The 20,146-nt window shown below is 36.3% G+C and overlaps 2 protein-coding genes and 1 pseudogene across 6 annotated transcripts; 1 reads left to right on the forward strand and 2 right to left on the reverse strand.

The window, feature by feature from the left end:
• Position 1: 1 nt before the first annotated feature.
• On the reverse strand, positions 2–3,180 carry LOC107590856 (protein FAM3C-like). Of its 5 annotated transcripts, none has more exons than XM_016279778.1 (11): positions 3,051–3,180; positions 2,566–2,630; positions 2,445–2,483; positions 1,771–1,875; positions 1,592–1,651; positions 1,386–1,500; positions 1,216–1,274; positions 854–904; positions 655–739; positions 431–557; positions 2–331 (listed from the first exon to the last, which is right to left on the reverse strand). In XM_016279778.1, exons 2-11 carry the CDS (start codon positions 2,582–2,584, stop codon positions 245–247), a joined length of 747 nt encoding a protein of 248 aa, XP_016135264.1. In that variant the 5' UTR covers positions 2,585–2,630; positions 3,051–3,180; the 3' UTR covers positions 2–244. The 5 variants fall into 5 exon arrangements, with proteins under 5 accessions (XP_016135264.1, XP_016135263.1, XP_016135266.1 ...); XM_016279777.1 differs by having other exon boundaries at positions 2,566–2,642; XM_016279780.1 differs by lacking the exon at positions 2,566–2,630.
• A 2,500-nt stretch (positions 3,181–5,680) lies between these two features.
• LOC107590819 (interferon-induced GTP-binding protein Mx2-like) overlaps positions 5,681–20,146 on the reverse strand; it is a 45,680-nt pseudogene continuing 31,214 nt past the window's right edge.
• Positions 15,154–16,799, forward strand: LOC107590821 (galactose-specific lectin nattectin-like). Its single transcript, XM_016279737.1, has 6 exons — positions 15,154–15,179; positions 15,272–15,339; positions 15,572–15,657; positions 16,121–16,243; positions 16,399–16,510; positions 16,664–16,799. The coding sequence occupies exons 2-6, from the start codon at positions 15,279–15,281 to the stop codon at positions 16,765–16,767; spliced, it is 486 nt and encodes a 161-aa protein (XP_016135223.1). The 5' UTR covers positions 15,154–15,179; positions 15,272–15,278; the 3' UTR covers positions 16,768–16,799.

Consider the following 20,146-nt stretch of genomic DNA (forward strand, 5'->3'; position numbering starts at 1 on the left):
ATAAGTCTAGGATAACCTCTATTATAAGAGGTTTCAACACCACAGTTGAAACAGTGACATGGTCTCACAAAAGTAGGCATAAAGCCTATTAATTACAATGTATTTAGGACAGTCTGAAATATCATGAAACACATCGGAAATGCATTGTGGCTTAGCTTGTTGTATTACTGTAGATGCAAAAACATCATCTGATGCCTGATTTAAACGCTATTATTTGGCAGATCAAATTGTGCTGTAGGAAAAATCAGTCTATTCGAGGTATGCAACCTTCCATCTCGATCATTTCTGGCCAGCTTTCGTACTTATTGGTTTCCCTGTCATTCTTTATGTGCTGAAAAAGACAGAAAAAGGAGATAAATTGAACATTTGAAAAGTGTTTTCATTGCCTAAACCTAAGCACATAAATGGGTGAATTTAGGATTGGCATTACCTGCTCAAAAGTGACTTGTGTTATGGTTTTCTTCCCTCCCACAAAGAGCCAATTATCTCTGAATTTCAACTGGGAAATATATGAACTTCCAAGCTCTGCAATAAGTGTCCTTGCTTCATCATTAAGTCTATCATAAAGGAATCATATAAATCATGACATGATGAGACAACACCATGATAAGCTGCACATACATGATGAAAATAGAGATAGAAATTCTACTCTACTTTGTGGCTGGATCATCAAAAGTGGTGATCAACACAAGAGAACCATCCTCGATTGACTTCAGAAACTCTATCAGCTCCTCAACCTCTGTCAACAACAAAAGATTTATTACATACATGTGAACTGAGAATGCAAATCAGTATTTATAATGCATGATTATTAATTAACAACATGGTGTAGCTAAGTAAAGATACAACATACTTCCATTCCACATATTGAAGCTGCCAGTGTTGACGTGTTCACCTGTTTTTTCTGAATTTTTGTATGAATACGTAAACAAGAAATGTTAAAAATGTGTATTTATACCTATAAGAACACTGAACAGTAACTTCAAATATTTCTATGAAAAAAAAAACAAATTTATAAAAATATTATATTAGACATATTACTATATTATAAGACAAAAATAAATCATTTTAAAACATTATACGGAGTTATCCAAAAAGAAAACATGTTTGCAAAATAAAATGAATTTAATAATAATAATAATAATAATAAAAATGAAGCTAAAAGCAAAACATAGTACCTTTTTAAAGCAAAATTACAAAGCTCAACATACTTACCATTGATAACAGCAATATGAATTCCGCATCGGTTTCCTCGTCTGTCTTTCTCTATTATTCTAAAACAAAATGGCAGAACTAGTTTAAATTCTGTTAAATAGCACTTATTGCATTCATTTAATTATTCATTAAAAGTACAGACTGTAAATTTGACAACTTAAAGCCTTTACATTTTCCCCTCAAAGCATATTCGTGGTCCAATGATGTTTGTTGCGCCACTGTAAATCTTAAATGTATAATCATTTCCAGGACATGGTTTTGGGAGGCCACATTTGCCTTTAGGACCTGATAAAACATGCAGACACAGACATTTAATGCATACCCCTTTTTTTTTTACACTGACTGTACCAGACCAGATTGTTTGATAATTGCTTACCATCATCTTTGTGATTATCAGTTTTCAGTTGGAAAGAAGCTGCTCCCTCTACTGACCTTTCTGGGTTTTACAAACACATAAAACATGCATTGTATAGATTTCACAAGGAACTATAAAAAACGAATACATACATACATAAAAACAAACATACAGTACATACATACATAAAAGTATCTCACCTACTAAATCTGAAAATGTTAATTCAGGATTCGTCTGCAGGAGTCTGAAGACAAGGCATATGGATATTATGAGGGCAGCCACCATGAAAACGAATCTCAATTTTTCTGTGAAAGCAATTTATTCGTGATTATATATAATTCTCATTATACAGTAATATTCATCTTTGATTGTAGATTTAATGTCCACATAGTATCGTGCTCCTAATAGGGTGAGTTCAGTAAAAATAAGACAATTAAAGATATATTACAGTTTTTCATGGTTTTAGACCATGTTGGTCATTTATGGCCTGAGATCAACCTGGTGGACCTTTTAGAAGATCTTTTAGACCAGCAACAAAACAGAAGCTACCATGTCACAAAACCTGTTTGACCAGTTTAAGCAGACATGTCATGTTTTATCAGCAGGAACATATAATACAACAAATATAAAATGATATTAGTCGTCATAGAAGAAAATTATATTAATTATATTAAGGAGGGCTGTGGCATCACAACCAACTTTAAAAGCTGAGAATATATATAACTTTTATCATCTGTCAACTATGCAAAGAAGACTTTTGCATTCAGAGTCACTTCCAGGTACTGCATTGTGATACAAGACAATGTAGCCGGGAAAGAAAACACTGCACTGCGCTTCTGAATGAGACATCCATGTCTTCAAAAACATAACTTACTTTTGTTTCTCTGTCTCTTGTGTAGCACAAGGGGACCAACTAGAAATAAAAACGTCAACATAAACATAAAACAGAGAGGGAAAAGAGACAGAAAGAAATAAGGAAGAGAAGGAAAACCAACCTCTTCGAATGTATATCATGACTGAATTGTTATGCTCAGCTCTCCTCACAGCAACTGTACTTCCACTTGAAGTGAAGCTGAAGAAATTCAAGTCAATCAACACATCACGTTAGTAATTTTATCATTGGATCAATTAAAAAAAATGGATCAGTTTAAAAAAACTGAAAAGAAAAAAAGTTCGGCTTTGTTGTCCTTGCTGATCTAATTGATCAAAACTGCTCTAGACTTTAGACTAGGCGTTAGGATGACTAATGGCAGTGCAAAGGTAGTGCATTGTATTTAAACCATACTCTGTCCAACTTGATTTACTCGTTCTCTAGGATTCCAGCTAAAGCACAGCTAGTTTGTCAGCTTGCATGCGAATAAGTATGTTTGCTCTCGTTTCTGACTATCTTTAAATACAAAATTGATTAAAAAACAAACACATGTAGGCTAGCAATTAGACTAGAGCTGGTATAAAAAAGAGGTAGAAAGCAGTATCCTACTCATATAGAAGAACGATTCCCTTCGTATGTCCGCGTAGTATTTACAAGGAATTACTTTGATAAAGAAGAATATTGTCCATTTGTGGACCCCGTAGCCTCGCGGCTGTCTGTGTTTGTAGTTCTGCGCTCAGCAGCCAAGCCGCTAGATGGCGGTGTCGACTACAGGAGCACAGCATAGGCAGACTTCTGTATGCTGTCAAAGCTTTTAGTTGTAAATTAAGTTAATAAACATTTAGTGGAATTCTCTTTTAATCTATACTGTACTAAATTATTAATTTAATAATTATATATATAAACAGACAGGCTGATTCATTTATGATAGGCTGGTCTTGCAACCTGTGTCACCAGCCTCAACGCAGAAGCTTCAAGCAATCAAACTGCTATATGCTGCGGTGGTATTTTAAAATGAGGAGGCAGTTTTATATATAAATATATATATGTATATATAAATATAACATAAAAAATAGAACAAATATAATTCTATTTTGTATTTTATTAATATTATTTTTATTTAATTTATTATTTTTAATACTAGTTATACATTTCATAGTGTTTTTATGCATTTTTATATTTATTCCAAAATAATAACTAAAGGCAGTAACAATTTGAACAATATTCTGGAAACAGTTTACAATAAGGTTTCATTAGTTAACATTAGTTAAAGGTGCTGTATGTCGGATTGACACCGAGTGGTTGAACTAGGTAGGCTATTGCAGTCCAAATTCAAAATATTGGAGAGGGGTTTTTTTCACCCTGCCCCTCCTCCTCAGACTTGACGCACACGCAGGATGCCAGATTGACACCAACAGAAACGAGCGCACTTGACGATGAATTAAATGAAATACGCTGTGTTTTCCGCTAACTGGCAACCCGGGGTGCCGAAATACAATTGGGTAAACTGGCAGGGGGCGGGTTTCACAAACCAAAACAGAGACTGACATTCCGGCCCGAATGCACATTTTCAAAGGAGAATAACTGACTGTAGCATTGTTTTTCAGATAAAAAAGTATGTCAACTTAGCATGTTTCTTAAATATCTGCAAAAATATTATGGTATTTTTATGCTTTAGTAGAGTCAAAAACTTACATACAGCACCTTTAACTACTTTAGTTAACATGAACTAAGTATAAACAATAGCCTACTTCTACATCATTTATTAATCTTAGTTAATTTCAACATTTACTAATGCATTATTAAAATCAATAGTTCTGTTTATTAACATTAGTTTATGCACTGTGAACTAACATGAACTAACAATGAACAACAGTAGGCTATTTGTATTAACTAATGTAAACAAAGATTAATAAATACTGCAACAAATGTTCATTGTTTGTTCATGTTAGTTAACTCATTGCCTCCTCTCACCTGACTTTCCCCCATTCATCTCAATGAGCCTCTAGAAAAGTCATGGCAGGCTTTGGGGTCTCTGTAGAAAGTCTATGGACCGAAGGGAGGCAAGCCTCCGCTGTAACTTTACCTGCGGGTGTCGCTGTTGGGCAGTGTTACTTTATAAAAACGAGTGACTTTTAAGGTGCCGATATACTTCAAACGAAATCAAAGAACGAACTGATATGACGTCATTTCGTACAAATTCAGGCCGAAACTAAGTTCGTTTTGAGTTAGTTTCGGCAGTTCGAAACAGCTCACCAAAACGAACTTTCTGGGGCAGTTCGTTTTGGCTCCTAAATACCTTTGAGCTTCGTGGCGATTACGCAATCGGTGGGTGTGTTCTGAAACGCCACCTTCTTTGACATGAAGGCAAGTACGGGGTGGTTTAATAGTGGCCAAAGCTCAGTCAGTGATAGCAACCAGAATGTCGTAGGCAAAACACTAAACATGTAACGTTATAAAGAATTTAAAAAGACAAATCAACTCATATTCTACTAACCTTTGGACTTCCACACCTAAGAGTCTTATGATCTTTGATGGTGAAAATCATAATACTGTTTTTTTAAGACACTAAATGTTCAGCACAGCATTTATTTCAGTGCATTCATAAGCCTTGGTGGGAAAAAAAATAGTTTACTATTTAAAAATGTATTACACCTTAAGTATTGTAAACTACAGTGAAGTACATTGAACTGTACAGGGGTTAAATGGCATTCACTGCATCAGTGTTCACAGTAGTTTACTTGCCCTATTATAATTTTCACTGGCCTCACAGATTATAATTTGTATTTTTAAGTATATTTTTCTATTAGGCAAAAAATATTTAAATGTTTAATCTATGTCATGTAGTCAGAGGTGACACTAATAAAAGGTCTAGGCAAACTTAGTAGAGGCTGTAGCATTAGATACGTTATTTTGCAATGGTTTTACACCTAATATTATTATACTGACAAAAATCTAGCAGGTCAATCAATAAGGAAAAGGTGATTTTAATTTTCAACAGATCACAAAGTAATAAAAAATATTGTACAGTAGTTAAAGCTCTGATACAATTAGTTAATTTAGAAAACAAAATGTAGATATCTGCCCTACTTTAGCCCATAGATGTGGCTTGGATACAAAGTACTGCTTTGGTAAACAACATGGAAAATGTAGTTTCATTCTTTCAGTTTAATACAGCTCATACATTTTAGTCTGGGACTAGGCTTAAGTCTTTTCTGTGAAACTGGGGGGGGATTAAGCTGAAGAAAGTTTTATGGGTTAAGTTGTCAGATCCTGCAATCCTTGAACAAGTGTGGTGGTCAATGGATTTTTGGATGGAAGATACATTAGATGTACTTTCAGATATATCCTCTAGTCATTAAAAAAATTGATAATTGATTCCTCAACAGTAGTCAAACGATTCAGATGAGATCTTAGGTCTTTGCGCCTTTTGCTGACAGCAGAGTCCTCAGACAGGAGCTCATGCACATCTGGCTTTTCCAGTAATTTCATTGTGTCAATAGTCAGGAGCTGAGCAGTCTCCTGCAACATGTAAAAGGTGATCATCAAGGGCAGTTTGTCAGCAATCCTCTGCACTACAATCTTAGGGGAAAAAAGGAGTGAATTTGACAAGTTATGTCCTCACACCACAAGTACAGTGCAATTTGTTATTGAAAGAAGATCTAAGAAGATCTACCTCATAATACGCCTCCATCACATGACTGTAACGGCATTGTTTGTCAAAGACAGGTAACTCCTTTTCTGAAAAGGCTTGTTGGTAATCTCACTCAAGATCTTCAGGAAAATGGCATCTTAAGTGTAGATCCTATTTTCCATTTCAAACTGCTCCGAGATCCTCTGCTCTGCCTTTTTTAGTTGGGTTAACTGAATGTTGTTGATTTTGTCCTGTAGAATCAAGTAAAGAAGAATAAAGAAAAGACAACTTGATCAAACTGGACTAAAATCATCAATCTTTGCAATATTTGAGGAGCAATTACCTTAATAATGTTTTGAAGGACATGATAGTTCTGGAAACACTCACTCACCACGTCAGTGAATTTCTTAATGACAATGTCTTTGGAAGAAATGCATAAATCAAAAAGACAAATACCCATAATTCAGATGTGCTAAAACTATTAGGCATTCAGTTCTTGATCTAATCTTTTGGTTTTATAATGGAGTCTCTCCACAATGACCAGAAGGTCTTTAAACACAAATATGTGTGATGGTACCTTTCATGGCGATGAGTAAATAAACGGCTGGATCCTTAAGTTTGGCCACATGGTCTTGCAGAATCTTCTCAAACATTCTGTAGTTGCTGAAGCCGAGCAGTTCCCTCCCTCTGTAATTCTCGGAGGGAGGGAACTGCTCATATCAAAATACATATTTTGTTCAAGAAATATTTTGGTGCATTTCATCTTGTAGGATTCCAGCAGATTGGACCCTAATGATAATTTTCAGAAGCAAGAAGATTTGATGTCTTAAGGTCCTACTTTAATGAGGAATTCTTTGGCTCCATTAAGATCTTCTGGCGGTCCATCCTCACAGTCCCTAAGTGCTCTCTTCACACTCCACAACTGCTTTATTATCTGCTCATGAAGCTGTGGCAGTGACTTCTGACAAAGATAGGCAAGATACAATTTTATCTCAATCTCTCGCAATCCATCCTGCCACAAGGTGCAGTTCAATATATTCATGACATTTGAGACATTTAGAAACTTTGATATGATCCACAAGATCCTGAGTCAGTTTGACGGCAAGATATTTAATAGTTCCTTTATCCATTTCCAAGAGGCATCTGTAGGAAAAGATGGGCATTTTGCAAGGTGGCTTATTTTAGTTTATATAATGTAGCTTGATAAACAGATTTTATTAAGCAACACATTAATAAAAAGCCATTTTAGGATTCATTATGATTTCAAGACAGCTGTACCACCCTAACATTTTTACTTTATGAGGTTCAAAAAATAAAATAAAATAAATAAATGAATAAATAATAATAATAATTTTATTATTGAAAAATTACCGTAATAGATGCAAAAACAGTATATTCTTTTCAGTCTGTAACCTGAAATAGTCATGGTTTTGGAAGAAATCTCTCTCCATTTGTGCTGCCTCCTCCAGAGGGATTGCATCATCGATCTGCTGTTGTCCTCTACACTTCACCATGATGTAACCTTTGCGGAGAGGAATCACTTTGTTGTGGACAATAGCCAGAACACTCTTCTCTGTTTCCTTGTCTATGAGGTCTGGCTTGGTCAAAATGGCTGTGAGAATGAAAAACAGTTATTTTACAAAAAGTCAATTTGCTGACAGACATGCTGTAAGATATTTGGTGAGATATTAGATGTTGTGCAGATCATCTGCTTCATTACCCAGAGTTCTATTTTAAGGCTTCTGTTGTTGCAATGTCAGTGTCACAAGGGACCACATCCAGGTTTATAGTCTCACGTTTGTTAATATATTTCATGATCAGACGTTTTATCTACAATACATAGACACAGTTTTAAAACTGGATTGTTATTAGCTTGATAGTAAATATGAAGTGCAAGATCAGATTATATGACCCACCTGTTTTCCAATATCCTCTGGTTGTCCGTTTACTGGCACTCGGGCGATTCCAGGTAGATCAATCAGTGTGAGGTCACACACATCTGGTGACATGATCTCTAAAGTGATAAGCTCATCAGATATTCCTACCCCTTTTCCTGCCAGCTCATTCTGGGCTGTACAACACAAACTGCAGAATTAACTATGTTCATTAGAAAAAAATAATATGCCCTTTAAATCAGTGATAATAAAGACAGATTCATCTTAGAGTCTGGAGCTTCTCTTTGGCACATTTCATTGACATAAATAGCTTGGATGAAGTTTGAACCATTCAGTCAATTCAGAAATGCTGTCAATCAACTGCCAAGAAAGCATAAACAGTAAGAAAACCAGCAAGTTAAACAGGAGTTAATACATTTGATGCAAATTATGTAATTCAAATGAAGACTATTTCAAATATTTAAAAAATATGTAATTGTCTATCTTTTTTGTCTTCAAGTACGCAGTTGTACTTTAGAAACAGTAGGCTAAACATCAGAGACAAACATTTTAATTAAATGTTTATTACATTCAATACTCAAAAGGATAGATAATAATAGTTTGACACAGTAAATACAAAGTTCTGGCATGAAAATCTAACTCAATATGACATAAATGACATCATTATCACATGTCACAAGCTGGCTAATGCTTGTGGTAGTAGTTGCAGGCTTGCAGCGTGCTTCGGAAACATCTGAAATCAACATCTAAGATAAGCGAATGCTCTTTTTAATCTATGAAAAAAATGAGCGACCACAAACAAGTTTAAACTAAGTGTCTTGTTAGCAGTTGGCTTTATAAGCAGGAGCGAATATTAAGCATATTAACAGCAGCATTTAGCGTCTGTTTATACAGCTGGAGCAAACACAGTCTAGAGCTGGCATCCTCAAATCTGACCCACGAGATCCACTTTCCTGCAGAGTTTAGCTCTAACCCTAATCAAACACCCCTGAGCATGCTAATCAATGTCTTCAGGATCATTAGAAAATCACCGGTAAGTAAGTTTGTCAGGGTTGGAGCTAAACTCTGCAGCGCATTGGCCCTCCAGGGCAAGATATGAGGAACTAGTCTAGAGCATGTAATTGCTCTGAGGACACACCGATAGTAACGGGCATGAAAACAGGTTAAATGAAATAAGCATTCTCGTGCTTGCATTTCAACCGGGGATCGCTATATTCAGCGGCGTAATCTCAATGTCATGTTTGTTTAAATCTGAGGTTGATGTTTCATTTGCTGTGCTAAGTGTGCGGTCGATTTCAGCTGCATGCGGTGTCAAAAACATGCGCTTTTATCGATCCTAATGGCTCTATACAGTTATAGAATATTGTCATATTAATGACAGTTATCAAATAACTAATTTATGATATTTGCTCAGGTAGGTGCTGGGGTCTTATTCTATTGGATTGCTATGCATATGTAACCCCTAGTAAAAAAAACACAAACAAAGAAAAAACAACTATAGATAAAACTATTTTAGAGTTACTAAAAACACAAAAGTTGATTTAAAATGAAGTTCTTTGCTATTATATTAAAAGGTTTAATATTTAATCTTCAGTGTTCAAGTTAAAGGTGCCATAGAATGCATTGATACAATATTTTAAATTGTTCTCTGATATCTACATAGAAGGTATGTGGCTTAGATAAGGGCAGAAACGGTTTTACACGTCCATTTACAACCCTAGAATGAAATGGTCTGTTATTACCTTATTTGGAAGGGTCATAAATAATAATGTTGAGCTCTGCTCTGATTGGCTGTTTCACAGTGTGGCTCATTTCAGTAGCTCACACAGCAGGAAGGAAACACAGGGAAAATATATATTTCAATACTTTCTCTCGCAGTTATATCATTGGGCAATTATACTGTATATAAAATGCGGACATCAGGGAGCCGCTATTAATATGCGGTGCATTGAAACTGCTTTCGAATGCACGATCGCGTTTTACTTTCACTTTCGAGATTTGCAATCACACGTGATCTGTGTAAACTACAGCGGCAGTACTTACCACACATTTTACAAGATCAGATGCTTGTCAGTGGTGCTCAGGATCTGTAAATCATTCGCCATCATCCTCAGTCATCTCTCCTTACTTTGTTTGTGGTAAGTGAAATCTTATGTACTGTAATGTAACAGGCTACTGCTTGCAAGCAGCTAACCATGTCCCTTTAGTGGTTCGCATTATTTTATTAGAAAGCGTTATTTGTTTTCCGTGCCTTTCTGAATACAGACACCAACCCATCCCTGCACTTCACATCCCCTGCACAGCCTGTAACATAACATTTATTTCCATGATCTGCCATTTTCGCTGTTGTCCTGGCTTGTTTCTTCACAATACCTGCACTTGGATGATTCGGCTGTGCAGGTCTGGCCTGGCCTAGAACATGGGCGGGTATATTCAAATGTTGGAGGCGTAACTATTAGTGATCCCGACTGTAACGTCACAGTCGGTGTTATGTTCTGATTCGCCTATTTTTCTGTGGTCTTTTGCATGCATGAGATTTACATAAGGAGGACACAAATGGTGTTTGAGGCTCATGTTATGCCATTTCCATGTACAGAACTGTTATTATTCAACTATGCCAAGGTAAATACAGTTTTCCAATCCATGGCACCTTTAAAGAACATTATTTCATTTTTTTTCATGTCATGTATGTAATAAAATGTGGGTAACGCTTTAGATTACAACCCGCAAAGAACTACGTAAGTATACTAAATTTACGGTGTACGTTTCTGTAATTATAGTGTACCTATAAAGAACGTAAGTGTAGGTATAAGGCAACAATGTGTTAAGTTTGGGTAATAAGGGGGGTAGCAACCAGATAACAGCGGGTAAAATAAGTATTGAACACATCAACATTTTTCTCAGTAAATATATTTCTAAAGTTGCTGTTGACATGAAATTTTGTTTCATAAAACTAGTTTACCATCTGTCTCATCTGACCAGACTATATTCTCCCAGTATTTCACAGGCTTGTCTAAATGTTGTGCAGCAAACTTTAAACGAGTTTCAACATGCTTTTTCTTCAGCAATAGAGCCTTGCGTGGTGAGCTTGCATGCAGGCCATGGCGGTTGAGTGCATTACTTACTTATTGTACTTATGTTATTTGAAACAATTGTACATGCTAATTCCAGGTCTTTCTAAAGCTCTCCACAAGTGATTCTTGGCTCTTGGACAACTCTTCTTATAATTCTTTTCACTCCTCTGTCAGAAATCTTGTGAGGAGCACCTGGTCGTGGCCGGGTTTATGGTGAAATTATGCTCTTTCCACTTCCGGATTATGGCCCCAACATTGCTCACTGGAACATTCAGAAGCATAGAAATCCTTCTGTAACCAATGCCACCAGTATGTTTTGCAACAATATGGTTACGAAGGGCTTAAGAAAGCTCTTTGCTTTTACCAATCATAAAATGTTTCTTGTGTGACACTTTGGTCATGGGACACCTTTTTATAGGCCAGCAGTTGGGACTGAACCAGCTAATATTAATTTCCACTGACAAGGGGCAGGATTGCTTTGTAATTACTGATAGATTTTAGCTGGTGTCTTGGCTTTCCATGCCTTTTTGCACCTCCCTTTCTTCATGTGTTCAATACCTTTTCCCTGTGTCATTCTACTTTATTACACAGAACTTAATTTCTGAACTTACTTGTTTTGCTTTCTTTGTATGTATGGATTGCTTGGATTGTTACCGACATCTAGTGAAAATTTCATGTCAACAGCACCTTTAGAAATATATTTACTGAGAAAAATAGTGATGTATTCAATAATTATTTTACCCGCTGTATAGCCTATACAAATTATTTAGAATGGAATTATTTAAAAACTTAACAGGTACCTATTCGGTAACGCTTTAGATTACAGCCTGCAATTTACAGCGTAAGTAAACAGAATTTACAGCGTAACTTTTTTGTAATTATAGTGTATCTATTCAGTACCTCCGTGTAGGTAAAGGGGAATAATATGCAACGTTTGGGGAATAAAGGGGTAACAACCTGTAAAATTACAAATCATTTATACTGTAAGCATTCTGAAACTAAGGGATACCTATTCTAATATTACGTGGTATGTATGGCCTAAACAACAATCTTATGTTTGGGAGTGATTTAGAAAAACGATATACTTTTTATAATTTTATATTGGTATTTTATTATAGGCCTAGGTATTTTTTGCCATGGGGTATTACTAAAGGATAGGCTACATAATGGAGATGACTGAACAACAAAACTGGACATCTGGTGAAATTAGTTAATTGAAAGTGAAATTAGTTTCTGCTATGATTTATTTTAATTCACGAGTCTACTTACCTTATGAAAGCTTATTCGTCGATCTCAGCTGAGTCACACCAGCAACTTCCCAACACCACTATCACCAAATAACTTTTTTGCATAATATACCAAGGTTCAATGCAGCGTAAAACAAGCTTACCTCGTTCCAGCTGTTCGCAGAAAAAAAAAACATGATACAACATTTGTATTTCAGTGGATGTATACTGTGATGTTTTTTATAGCAAAAAAAAAAGTAGAGGGTTTAAATTGGCCATCAAACAATTTAAATTAAAACTAGTGCAATATTTTTCTCTGTAATTACGGTGCAAAATATACACTTGTTCTGTGCTTAAGTCCAACTTGTTCCTGCCTTGCTCCATGTAGTTACAGGGTAAATACAACAGTTGGCTTCATGTAGTTTCAGGGTAAATACAACCGTTGTATTTGACTGTAATTTAAGTTACAGGGTAAGTGGCTACAACAAATTGCTCTAAAACGATTGTTGTTTATACAGTAGGACATACATACATACATTATCAGGTAATATATCAATAAACATGGTGGACAGTTTTATTTAATTCAAATATTGTTTGAAATTTACTATAGGCCTACTGCCAGGTTAAATGAACTCAATGTTTTTTTTTAATTTAAAATCACACACAATGACAACAGTAACAACACAGGCAACAGATAATAAAAGATTAAAATGTATTACACTAGTTCAGAAACACTCACGTTTGAGGTAATTATGTGCTGTATGTAATTTGATCAATGTTTATGTGAATAAATGCCTAAATTAAAATCTGTTTAACATATAAAGCAGCCGATCGTGTCTTGTAGAAGACTTTTGTGTATCACTTAAGGTGACATTTTCCAAACCTTATGTTATAGTTAGGAAAATGACAGTTAAGGGGCTTTATGCAACAGTTAATGGGTTTTAAGGGATACTTAAATTCTAAGGGTTCACGACGTTTCACCTAAAGAAACCCTTAAGTAACGTTTAAGGAATATTTTATGCAACACCCTTAAGTGTAAGGGAAACTTAAGGGCGATCTTAAGGGAAAATTACACTTGGGTGCTTTATGCAACCGTGCACTTACTTTATCAAGGCCTGTTAGAACATGTTATTTACAAACTATCGTTGTGCTGTCAACAAGTTCCCATGAAGGGTCTGTCATTCAAACTCCATATTTTCAATGTACCATTTTGAATTTTGGTAAAAATATACTCTTTCAAACTTGTCTTAAAGGGGTCATATGATGCTTTTTTTTAAAGATCATTATTTTGTGTATTTGGTGTAACAGAATATGTTGACATGGTTTAATGTTCAAAAAACACATTATTTTTCAAATACTGTACATTATTGTAGGTCCTCTATGCCCCGCCTCTCTCAAACTCTTCATTTTCTACAAAGTCCCTCCTTCTGCAGTCTGCTCTGATTGGCCAGCTGACCCAGTGCATTGTGATTGGCCGAACACCGCAAGCACTCGTCGGAAATGTAACGTCCCTTACCATAATCGCGAGCTTCATCTTTCAAAATAAATGTAAAGACAGAGTCCGAAAGGGGAACAGAGTCGCGTGACAGACACAGTGATGAAGCTGGTATGTGTTTTCATTACACAAGCCACGGTTAAGACAGCTGACTCCACTGTGATGTGACCCTCTCGCGCTCTCTCTCTCTACCTCTCCCTCTCCCTCTCTCCCTCTCGCTCTCTCGCGCTCCCTCTCTCTCTCTCGCTCTCTCTCTCGCGCTCTCCCTCTCTCTCTCTCGCTCGCGCGCGCGCACACACACACACGATGCGCAAAACTCCGCATTTGAACAGTCAATAGCAAATACTTAAACTAACAACAAAACAGAGGCTGATTCAGAAACGCCAGATTGTCATAGCAAAGTCAGAATTACCTCCTCTCCTAGGTTCACGAAACGGTCGTCCATAAAATGCATTGCTGTTCTGTTGATGACCCCTTTAAAGATTTCTAAATGCATCTACTTTCGGAAGGCCAAATAAAGTGCTTTTGCTTTTGCCTAGAAACACACATTGTCTCCCTGACATGGCTGCTTCAAAACTAACTGCTGTTCCTGAAACCACGCTTTCTTTCTTTGCGTGAACATTTGGGCCGCATTATGCAAATATTTCCACATAGTGAGGTAGATATGTGGGGGCGTGTTAGAACCAGCCGTTTTAGGGGGGCGTGGCAGAGTCTTAACTTTGATAAAGAATATCTCTTTGGTTTTGAGACTTTAGTCTTTGCAACTTCAGGGATCTTATCTATGCACAGTCAGCTTGTAACACTCCAAAGAGAAAGGAAAACTTGAAATCGCATCATATGACCCCTTTAAAGCATTCACTGAATCTTCACCAATTCTTCAGATGTTACGGGCCAAAAACTGTCAAAAACTTTTGGATTAACAGAAGGACAAAAACATAATACAAAATGTGTTGCAGCACACAATTCATAACTCTTGGTTATGAATTGTGTGCCAACACATTTTTCATATTTTAAAACATTGAAACTTAAACATTTGGCATTAACAAATAATATTATCTCCATTATCAGTGACTGTCACTTATGACTCTTTGTATTGATAAAGCTTTGCTGGTCTTGCTGGTCTTGCTGGTTTTTCTGTAAACTCATTATCTTAGATCTGTTCCTTTTGTATTGAACAAACAGACCCCATCTCCAAACAGAGAGTTGTTTACAGATGATATCTTCTCATACTTAATGAAATATAAATTTAGTGATTATTTATCTACAGTATCCAGTTTACAGTTTGTGTACAATATAAGTATCATCCTCGTGACTTAAACACACTTGACATTACGTCAAGTATAAAAGCAGGGCTCTTTCTGGAGCTTCATGGAATCTTTACTGAATGTCCGAAGGCAACGATCTGAAAACCAAGGTGAGTTTTTGGCACATCGACCTGCTGAATAACAATTCATACTTAAATTATCTTAGTGTTTTTTTTATAAAGCAGTGCTTATTAATTTTCAGGTTCATTATGGCAGTGCTGAGACGTCTTCTGCTTCTTTTCACTATTTATTTCACGATTAATGCAGAAGGTAACCAATACATTTACCATTGTAAAAAAATTTTTTTTTTTATTCCAGATTTAAATATTTGAAGTCATTCTGTGTTGTGCCAAATCTTTGAGAGGCTTCACTACAAAAGGGTGGACGGGAAATGTACAATATGATTGAACTGAATTTTGTCATGATTACTGAGGTTTCTGCTGTGTGTGAAGACTATATACTGTGTTTATTAAAAGAACCCTAAAGTTTATGTATTGTTTAGATGAAAAATGCCCCAATGGATGGACACATTTTGGAGTGAAATGTTACAAGTACTTCTCTGAGCCATTTAACTGGATCACTGCGGAGGTAATGTGTTGTAAGACTGCAATAAATTTCTATTTATTTAGTTAGTTAGTTAGCTAAAACATAATTTTCTGCAAATAAATATGACAAAGCAAATAATCAACCAGACCTTTGCTGGTTACACTTTATTTCGATAGTCCACTTTAGACATTCTACTAACTATAAGTAACTTTGTAACTACATGTCAACTAATTCTCATTAATTTGCATCTACATGTCTACTAACTCTCAGAGTAGACTGTTAGGGTAGGTTTAGGGTTAGTAGAATAAGTTGACAAAGAAAGTGTCAGAAGATATTAAGCTGACAGTCTACTAATACTCTACTAACTGCTAGTTGACGTAGTTGCAAAGTTACTTACTGTTAATAGACTGTCTAAAGTGGACTATCGAAATAAAGTGTTACCCCTTTGTTTTAAATGAATACATAAATTGATTGTGGATTGACAATGTAAAATCTGTCTCTTTAGAGATTCTGTCAAACTTATGATGCAAATCTTGCATCTGTGCATAATAAATTGGACAATGATCATCTGCTGAGCCTGGTGCCTTCTTACACACGTTTTTGGGTTGGCGCTCAGGATGGTGAACAAGTAAGTTGCTCTGCCTTTTTTTGAAAAAGATGACTTTTGTAGCATGGCCTAAAGGGATAAACATGAGGAAAAGGATTGTTTGACTTAAAAGCTAAACTAATTACCTTCTTTCTGTAGTCCTTCAGTACTTTGTAATGACTCTCTTCACTCATTAGGAAGGACAGTGGATTTGGAGTGATGGAAGTCCCTTTAATTACACCAGCTGGTGCTCTGGAGAACCCAACAATGCAGGAGATGCAGAGAACTGCCTGGAGCTGGCCCATAGCTGTAAGAATGCATTGGTTTTATTAATACTTTCAATAATTATTTATCCTATAATGTCATATCATATTGTAACATAAAATGGTTTGAACATAATATTTTATTTGGACTCTCACACCACTATAATGATCAGAATAAATTAATTTTTCCACCCTGCAGCTAACCAGTGCTGGAACGATCTGACATGTTCATCATTTCTTGACTTTGTTTGTGCAAAAAAGATGCAAGATCACATGCAGTCGTCCTACTCCATAGTTACGTGATTGTACATACAGGCATTAATGGGCCATATGGCATTATGGCATTAATGGGCCATAATTTTCATGGTAAGAATATATAAGAACTATCCCTTTAAACTTGTATCTTTTATTCAATCTTTCCTATTCCTTCTCTAAAACATTAATTGAATCAATAAAAGCATTGATAAAGCATTTTGTGTGTTGTGGAGTTTCCTCAAAATCATGTATGAAAATAATAAGTACATTGCGCACCAAGAATTGTGAATATTAGAATGCCACTGAATGATGTCATCATCAGGCTTACTATACAAATATGCTGGTGCCGACCAAAATACATTATGAACAGTAGCAAAGCTTAAAAGAACTTAATATGCGGCATTTTGTTTAAATAGAGTGATTGAGGCTAGTGCCATCTAGTGGTCGCTGATTGTGTGTGTGTGGATTGGGCAAGGCTAAAAGGGCGGAACGAAAGTCTCAAAATTCAAATAGAATCGACTCAGGAGAGACGCGAATTAATGCACGCGCGTCACCTGATCCACAAATGCACATTTTAATCGCTACATTCACAAATTATGATACTTTAATACAAACTATAACATTTGCATTCACAAATATGTCTCTGTTTGAACAAAATGCTGCATATTAATGTAAATCTTAACTCGGTGTAGTGACGCGCATTTGCAAATTTTTCAAATCGTGTACATGTTAATGAATTGCACTGGGCCTTGTTCGTTGGTAGTTGTGTGTGGGGGGGGACGTGAAATGCTGTAAACTGCGAAAATGAAGTCTCAAAATCCAAATGAACCGAAAAAGATAGACTCGAACTAGACGTCAATTAATGCACGTGTGTCACCTGATACACATGCACGGATCCCTTTTTGCATGAGCAATTTATGATATATTAATGCAGAACAGAACATTTTTATTCACAAACATGTCTGTATTTGTACAAATCGCTGCACAATCATTTAATCCTGAATTCCACAGACTCAAATTGAAAGGTATTTGTTTGTGGTTAGTAAGATACATTTATAAAATGTATGCGGTACATAAAAAATTGTGCGTGCATCTATTAATCATTTAGAGTCTAATATCATCCCATACTGCACAACTTTTTAGTACAAGTACAAACTGAGAAATGTTTCTTTTTAGTTAAAACAGATGTTGTCAAAGTTTTCCTTTGGGGACATAATTTGAAGTTGGAAAAAGTTAATAAATTTCAAAAACATATCTGACTATAATGTCATATAGCCTAGCTATAACACGCTCTCACACCATATGTGGTTTCAACAACCAGATGCATTTACACTGGTCCAGTTTCGTCTGGAATGCAGCAGACCACCTCCTGAAGTGGTTTGAGCGATCGGATTTATATCTGTCTCGAATGCGTTTCGGAGGGCATTTACACCTGATCTTTTCACGATCGGATAGCTATCCGATCAGACAAAACGCATGAAGTGACCAGGTGTAAACAGCCCCTAAGGCTACTAATGTAGTCCCCTAGTTCAGTGGTTCTCAATTCCAGTCTTGGGGACCCCCTGCTCTGGACATGCACGTGTTTGCACGTGTCCCTTATTTGACACGCCTGATTGAGATCATCAGCTCGTTAGTTCAGTTCATGGCTCTCTCCTCTAACAAGCTGATGATCTCATTCAGGTGTGTTAAATAAGGGAGACATGCAAAATGTGCAGAGCAGGGGGTCCCAGGTCTAGAATTGAGAACCACTGCCCTATTCCCTTAAATTAAGTAACCTAAATTAATCCCCTAAATAATAGTTTTGTGTGTGTATGCAACGGAACTCACACTCGAAAACTGCAGTGACTGATACCAGTGTCCATACCAATGTTTTGCATCTTGCACATTTGGTATTGCGTTTGGAAGTCTGCTTTGCAGAGCACACTCTTGAAGTGTTGCCATGTCCACTTATGTTATAAGTGAAGATTATGAAGCATCTTGAGATATGGAGATATGGAGTTAATAAAGTAGGCAGGTGCAGGTAGCATTATTTTGGTATGTGACTTATTTCCAAGGTAAAGTGTTTGGATAGGAGTTTATCATTAGCCTGTTCTTATTAGCCTGTTTTTTTTTCGAGCAAGATCAGACAACACTGAGTCAAAACGTACCCTGTAATTTCTTGCTCTGCACATACAGAAAAGACACAACACTGATACACATTTATATACATCATTAACAACTAGTTATTCATTTTGAATATTATATACACACTGCATAGAATTACTGTAAATGCAGATGTCACTACCTGAATTGTTCGGGAGTCAATTCACCTGTAGATTGTGGTTGTCACTCTTGTAAATTACTGAACTCTGCGTGTACAGAACACGATAAGCACTAAAAGGTGAATTCACAACCAGATTTAGCTGCAGTGTGTACGTGTCATTTGTTAAATCAAAATATCATAAAAATATACCAGCCAGATGTGCCATGGGAGCTTTCTGAGCAGAGGCACGGCAAGTAGAGGTGCTGCAGTTCCCCCTATTTTCACAGGATTTTAAATGTAATGCACAATTTTTGTTCTTTTACATTTTTAGAATTTAGTAATTTATTTTTAATCCAAATTCCAGAAATCAAATTACTGAAGAGGGTGCTTTTCTATTTTGACATAATTTTTTTGCCCAGTCCATCGGTATGACACAAAGAGCACTCCCTTTATAATCACTAAAACGCTGTCACTAATCTAGTCACTAGTTCAGTGAAAACTCACAATGTTCTGTTATAATCAATGAAGCTCTCTACACTGCACATTGAATCTCGTATTTATAATTTGTGAGCATGCAGAACTCAGCACTTAAAGGGGTCATAGGATGCCCATTTTCCTCAAGTTGACATGATTTAGGGTCTTAATGAAAAGTCTGTAACATAGTTTGGTTAAAATTTCTCAATGGTAGTGTAAAAAACACCTTTGCCTTCCCCTGTCACCATCTCACATCCACTGCTTTGTCCTCCTCCTAGTCCCCCTCCCTCTGTTTCTACGGTGCGAGGACGCACCTTCCGGAAGGGGGGAGTAATGTAACGCCCCTGTGGACTGTTTATTGTGGTTTCTTCCCCTTTTGTTGGTTTAGCTCGTACTAATCATTAGTTAATTACCCTCATTGTGCTCATCTGTCTGCCACTAATTATCCACCCTATATTAGTTCCTGTCTGTCTGAGCTTTAGTTGTCAGTTATTGTGAATGTTACCCCGAGTGTGTGTGTGTCTTACCTGCCTGAATCTGCCTTGTTGTGTCTACATTAAAAGTCATTCTTGGAATCCTTGTCGTCCTGCCTGCCTCCACACACCGTCGTGACATATGAATTATTTTCGCACCTGAATTAAACATTGTCAAAACATTGTGCAATTTTAAAAAGTAATCTCAAAACAGATTTTTGCAGGGCCTCTCCTTGAT

This window comes from Sinocyclocheilus grahami, unplaced genomic scaffold (genome assembly GCF_001515645.1).
Source record: "Sinocyclocheilus grahami isolate Dianchi unplaced genomic scaffold, SAMN03320097.WGS_v1.1 scaffold133.1, whole genome shotgun sequence".
Lineage (NCBI taxonomy): Eukaryota > Metazoa > Chordata > Actinopteri > Cypriniformes > Cyprinidae > Sinocyclocheilus > Sinocyclocheilus grahami.